Source organism: Akebia trifoliata, chromosome 3, assembly GCF_017979445.1.
Source record: "Akebia trifoliata isolate Shusen 1 chromosome 3, ASM1797944v1, whole genome shotgun sequence".
NCBI lineage: Eukaryota > Viridiplantae > Streptophyta > Magnoliopsida > Ranunculales > Lardizabalaceae > Akebia > Akebia trifoliata.
In genome coordinates, this window is record NC_141377.1 from 53,948,883 (window position 1) to 53,953,855 (window position 4,973).

Consider the following 4,973-nt stretch of genomic DNA (forward strand, 5'->3'; position numbering starts at 1 on the left):
GACTAAATGTAATCAATGTTATTTAATTTGAAAAATGAGTGTTATCCAAAATCCAAATATATTGTTATAGGTTTGTTTTTATTTTCTTATATTTTTCTGGGTTTTTAAACATTTTCCCCCTTTTTTCTTATTTTTTACTGTTTTTATTTATTTTTTTAAATAAAAAAATATTTTGTGCAATATGCGACCGCATATGCTATTTGATAACATTGCTTGTTACTAGAATTAAAGGATCAGCATTCTCAATGTTAATTCATTTGTGCAAAAAATATTATAGAAAACAGATTCTAACATATGTATAACAACTGTGTAGGTGAAACGTGGTCATGTCGACTGTTGATAGCCTGATACGGCAAAAACTTGGAAATTGGAAGTACCAAGGTAACACTGTTGACCATACACTCGCATAACTAGCCATATGAAAGAATCACCAAGTGAGTCATCCCATGCTCCCAAGGGAGACAAACCAAATATTCTTCAGATACAAGCATTTTACCCCCCCCCCCCCCCCAAAAAAAAAAAAAAAAAAAAAAAAAAGTGCAAATGCTTAGATTTTGACAGTGAAAAAGAAATAGATATTCAATATACTGACATTGTCATGCAATCACTCAAAGTGAGGACATCCATGCAAATACCCTCATAAACATTAATAGTGCAAGTGTCATGAAGATCATCAAAATGGAACCAATCCTACAAAACAATATATTCATCCAAGTGAAGAAGCTGAACATGTCAAATAACAAAAAATAGGAATAAAGGGTTCTAACCAGAGGTGGATAAAGAGTCAACACCTTGAAAGAACCAGTTCTTTAAGGAACCCGATAGTTAGCCCTCTCTATGCCTTCTCATCTTTCAATGGTCCCCTCGGAATCTTACTGAGAACCTTGGCATCAAACACAGCATACTGTTTCTTGATCTCAATCATTGCTTTATCAGCGATGGGGTCAACCTGGTCTTCATATTTCTCATAGAGCACAGGCACCGTGTGCCGCAAAACAAACACTGTTTAAAAAAAATAGGTAAGACATTGTTGGAGATACAAGAAACTATAAATCGAGAGAGATTCATTTTATTACCTATATAGAACAATGTCAAGAAATTGCACCAACTCCCCACAATAGACAGAACCCACAGGCCAGCAATCACCTAATTAAACCAAAACACCATTATTTTACAAAGTCCAAAATAACAAAAGGGATAAGATTGAACAATTCAAACGGTTGGATTAAGATAGATAATTTGATTCAAAAGTGTCAAGACTAAAAACCTCCATTTGAAACAGTTCTCATAAGATCCAGAATGAACTTATTAATTTGGCTAACTATAGGGCTCCGAGTTCTTCTCTGTGTTGGAACAATTAAACTAAGGGTGTCAATGGGTACCCATATCTGAAACCAATTAGTCAGATTTGGAACTACCATCATGGATCCAATTATTTTTTGATTCGGTTATGGGTAGCCATCTTAGGGACATACTAAATTTAATCAATGAGGTAACTAGAAGTAAATGTACTTTAGCTAAAATTAAATTTAAAGAGAATATGGAATCTCTGTTTTTTTGCTCTCTTTACACAAACAACCACTTATATTTAATATTCCTTCTCAGTCCCAACTACAAACAAAGACTCTACATCCTAATTTTTTAAGGTTTTCTTTCCAAAAGTTTGATTTGATTGGCCTAAAGAATTCATTGTTCATATCAACTATCAAGTGAGGAATTACATTTTTTTTGTTTTTTTTCATTCAAATATAATTGTCTATCTTACCAGATATCTGATGGGTTATTTGTAGGGTTGGTTTCGATTCCAACGATTTATCCCTGGAATTGAAACTGATAAGAACCGGATCCGAGTTGTATTTAGGTTTCAATTGTAGGTATATGTGGAACCAAACTGAAGCCGACCCATTGACACCCCCAAATTAAACTACATTAACAAGGTGGATATCAATATATGGCAAGAAATTTCTTCAGATCGCATCCTAATGCAATGTTCCGTAAAACAGAAAGAGAGCAGTTGATTTCACTCCTCAAAGCAGAAGCGATCTGCAGGACTGGGTCCTCAGGAAGATGAACATCTGGAATATGAGGTGGAGACCTAAAGATATGTATGCCAATAAACCCATCGAGAGTACATCAAACAATGACGAGAAAAACTGAATCAAATCAAATTAGCTCTAAAAATTATCAATTTGCTCACTTGTTGATGAAGGTGGTGGCACTGGACCAAAGAAACAAGATTGCCAAAGAGAGTATCAAGCAATGGCAGACCAGAGTGACCAAGTGGTATTCGATTAATTCGAATAGAACCCAGACTGCGGTCGCTCCACCAAGAATTCCAGAAGAAATCTTCTTGTTCCTCCATAAGAGAGCATCAGCAGCTGCATTAAAAGATCTAGAAAAAAAAAAAAATTAGGTTCAGATAGACATAGAGTGGAAAATAGAGAGTATTTGAGATATTGAAACAACAATAACATAACACCATTAAGCGCAGTTTGGATCGAAATTGTGGCAAAAACGAATATCGAACAAAAAAAAAAACTTTTTTATAAAAAATGGCGATTCAAACAAGCTTTACGATTCGTAGCAGGAAAAATGAATTAAAAATTTAAAATACCCACACGCAAAAAAAAAAAAAAAAAAAAACTATAATCTTTAAAAAGACAAAAAATGTGATTTTTTAAAGAAACAATGACATCTACGAATCTAAATATATTTACACACATTCAAAGATTTCTTAAATTCTGGTTAAAAAATAAAACTCAATCGATCAACTCTCCAGTCAGATCCACCAATAAAACCTGGTGTACGATAAGGAAAAAAACACACAAAAAATCCTGATTTCCATAATTTTTCAGAAACATAAAAACGAATAACAGATTATTATTATTATTATTTTAATCAAGGTTTTACATGAACTATAAAACCCTAATATTTTGATCGAAAACATATCCGTACAGACCTTGTGCACGGGTTTCTGCCTCCCGAAAAGCCTATAAATCGCGGATTTAACGGCTAAAGGAGACGAAGGTTTCTCGTTATCTGAATCAGACGAAGAAGATGAATCGTGCTCGTGTATCTTCTCTGTGATTTTATCCACTAAAGATTCTGATTGAGAACCTGAATCATCTACGTGTTCCACCATTGTTGATTTCTTACAGAACTTCGACTCTTCGAGAGTTGGAACTTTGATCTTCTTCTTGTCCTTCGGTATAATTGCGGTTATGAACCGGAATCGATCCGGACCTGGAACCAATTGGGCTGCTCCGGGTCCTTTTTTTTATTGGAACCGATTAGTCGGGTATCTTTGAACCAAACCGATTGAAAAACAAAACCGTTATGAATCGATAAAATCAGAGGATCAAAACCATTTAAAGAGAAATTTTTGGTCGATTCCAATTCTGTTTCCATTGATTTGTGAACCAGAAATGAAACAGCTAAGAATAGGGATTGAGAAAATTTAATAGTTCTGATTTTGGTTCTTATAGAACCGAATTAGAACTGACCCATTTACACCATTCTCAGCTGCTCTATTTAAATTATGTTAAAGACACTACATTTTATTTTGGAGAGTTGGAAGTTGATTTTAAAAACATCATGTTAAATGTTAAAAGGGGTAAAAAAAAAAATATAATAAAATTAGAGAGGGTATTATTAAAAAAGAGATGAACATAAGAAAATGTATTAAATTTAATAAATCGAAGAGGAAGTCATGTGAACCCTGCCATACTAATTACAAGGGAGATTTATTGCCCACAAAACTGTATTATAATATAGGTACATGCATCCTCTTTTAAGTTAAAGGGGTAAAATATAAAAGATGATAAAGTTAGAGGATGTATCATTGAAAAAGGAGGGGAGATGAGAAGAGATGACAAGGAAGTATTATGGACCCGAAGATAATTCAAGCATACAAGTTACAACTATATTATAATGTTAAAAAAATTCTTAGATAAAGAGATAAATTAATATAATAATTCAAATTTTAAATATTAACAATAGAAAACGTAATAATTTGATTTGGCTCAATGAGCTAATTGAAAATTTGTTGCAATTAAACCGACATGTTTTGGTCATCGAACCCAATCAAAATTTGGTGGGCTTGTGGTTCGGATCAGTACCAACCAATTGGGTGATATAGGTCCGTACTGTTATTTTTTAGAATAAAAGTTATGTAATTTTTAATTACTAATTGTTGACTTATTTCATCCCATTATAATTGATCATTTGGATGCACAGTCACGTTTTTGCTGGTTGGTGTTAATAATCAAATTAATATGGTAATTTTTTTTAGGGTAAATTACACTTTGACCCCTTATAATTTGATATAATTTCATGTTGACCTCTTATTATTTTGATAATTATACTTACCTTCCCTTTCACTAACATTGTTAAAATTCAAATATTAGTTTACTATTTTACCTTTTTATTTTATTTTTATTAATACAAAAAATAACTTTTAAAATGATAATTAAAAAGTCCCCACCTCAGCATTCACATTCTTAAGGAGGAACCCATTTTTCTACAGGGATATTTTTGTTTATCAAGAAAAATAATATTTTTAAAAAGAGTAAAATGATCTTTTTTTTAAATAAAAATCAATTTTTAAATGTTTGGTTGACAGAAAGTAGAAGGAGGGGGAGGGGGGTAAATGAGCCCTTTAGATAACTATGAGCGAGGTAAGTGCAATTATCTAAATTTTAGAGGTTCAACATGGAATTATGCCTAAATACAGGGGGTCAAAGTGTAATTTACCCTATTTTTTAATTTAATTAAAATGTTATTTCTTTTTTGTTATATTTTTCTTAATTTGGATAGACAGTCATATATTTTTAATATTATTTTACTAGTTAGCCAACAAAATGTAACTCCAAATGTGGCATTTTGTCTTTTGGAAAGAGAAAAATATCAACTCCTACTTTATTTTGCATAATGGATATTCTGGTTGTTTTACCAAAGTCCAACAGTTGAGAATT

General features: G+C 32.2%; 1 protein-coding gene across 3 annotated transcripts; it reads right to left on the reverse strand.

The window, feature by feature from the left end:
• Positions 1-561: 561 nt before the first annotated feature.
• On the reverse strand, positions 562-3,619 carry LOC147407996 (reticulon-like protein B5). 3 transcript variants are annotated; one of them, XR_015176941.1, is made up of 5 exons: positions 2,960-3,619; positions 2,198-2,392; positions 1,766-2,095; positions 1,077-1,146; positions 562-1,002 (listed from the first exon to the last, which is right to left on the reverse strand). XR_015176941.1 is itself a non-coding variant. In XM_086436815.1 (5 exons), exons 2-4 carry the CDS (start codon positions 2,360-2,362, stop codon positions 836-838), a joined length of 402 nt encoding a protein of 133 aa, XP_086292941.1. In that variant the 5' UTR covers positions 2,363-2,392; positions 2,960-3,614; the 3' UTR covers positions 562-690; positions 792-835. The 3 variants fall into 3 exon arrangements, 2 of the variants coding, with proteins under 2 accessions (XP_086292941.1, XP_086292940.1); XM_086436815.1 differs by lacking the exon at positions 1,766-2,095 and having other exon boundaries at positions 562-690; positions 792-1,002; positions 2,960-3,614; XM_086436814.1 differs by lacking the exon at positions 1,766-2,095 and having other exon boundaries at positions 2,198-2,378; positions 2,960-3,613.
• Positions 3,620-4,973: the final 1,354 nt, after the last annotated feature.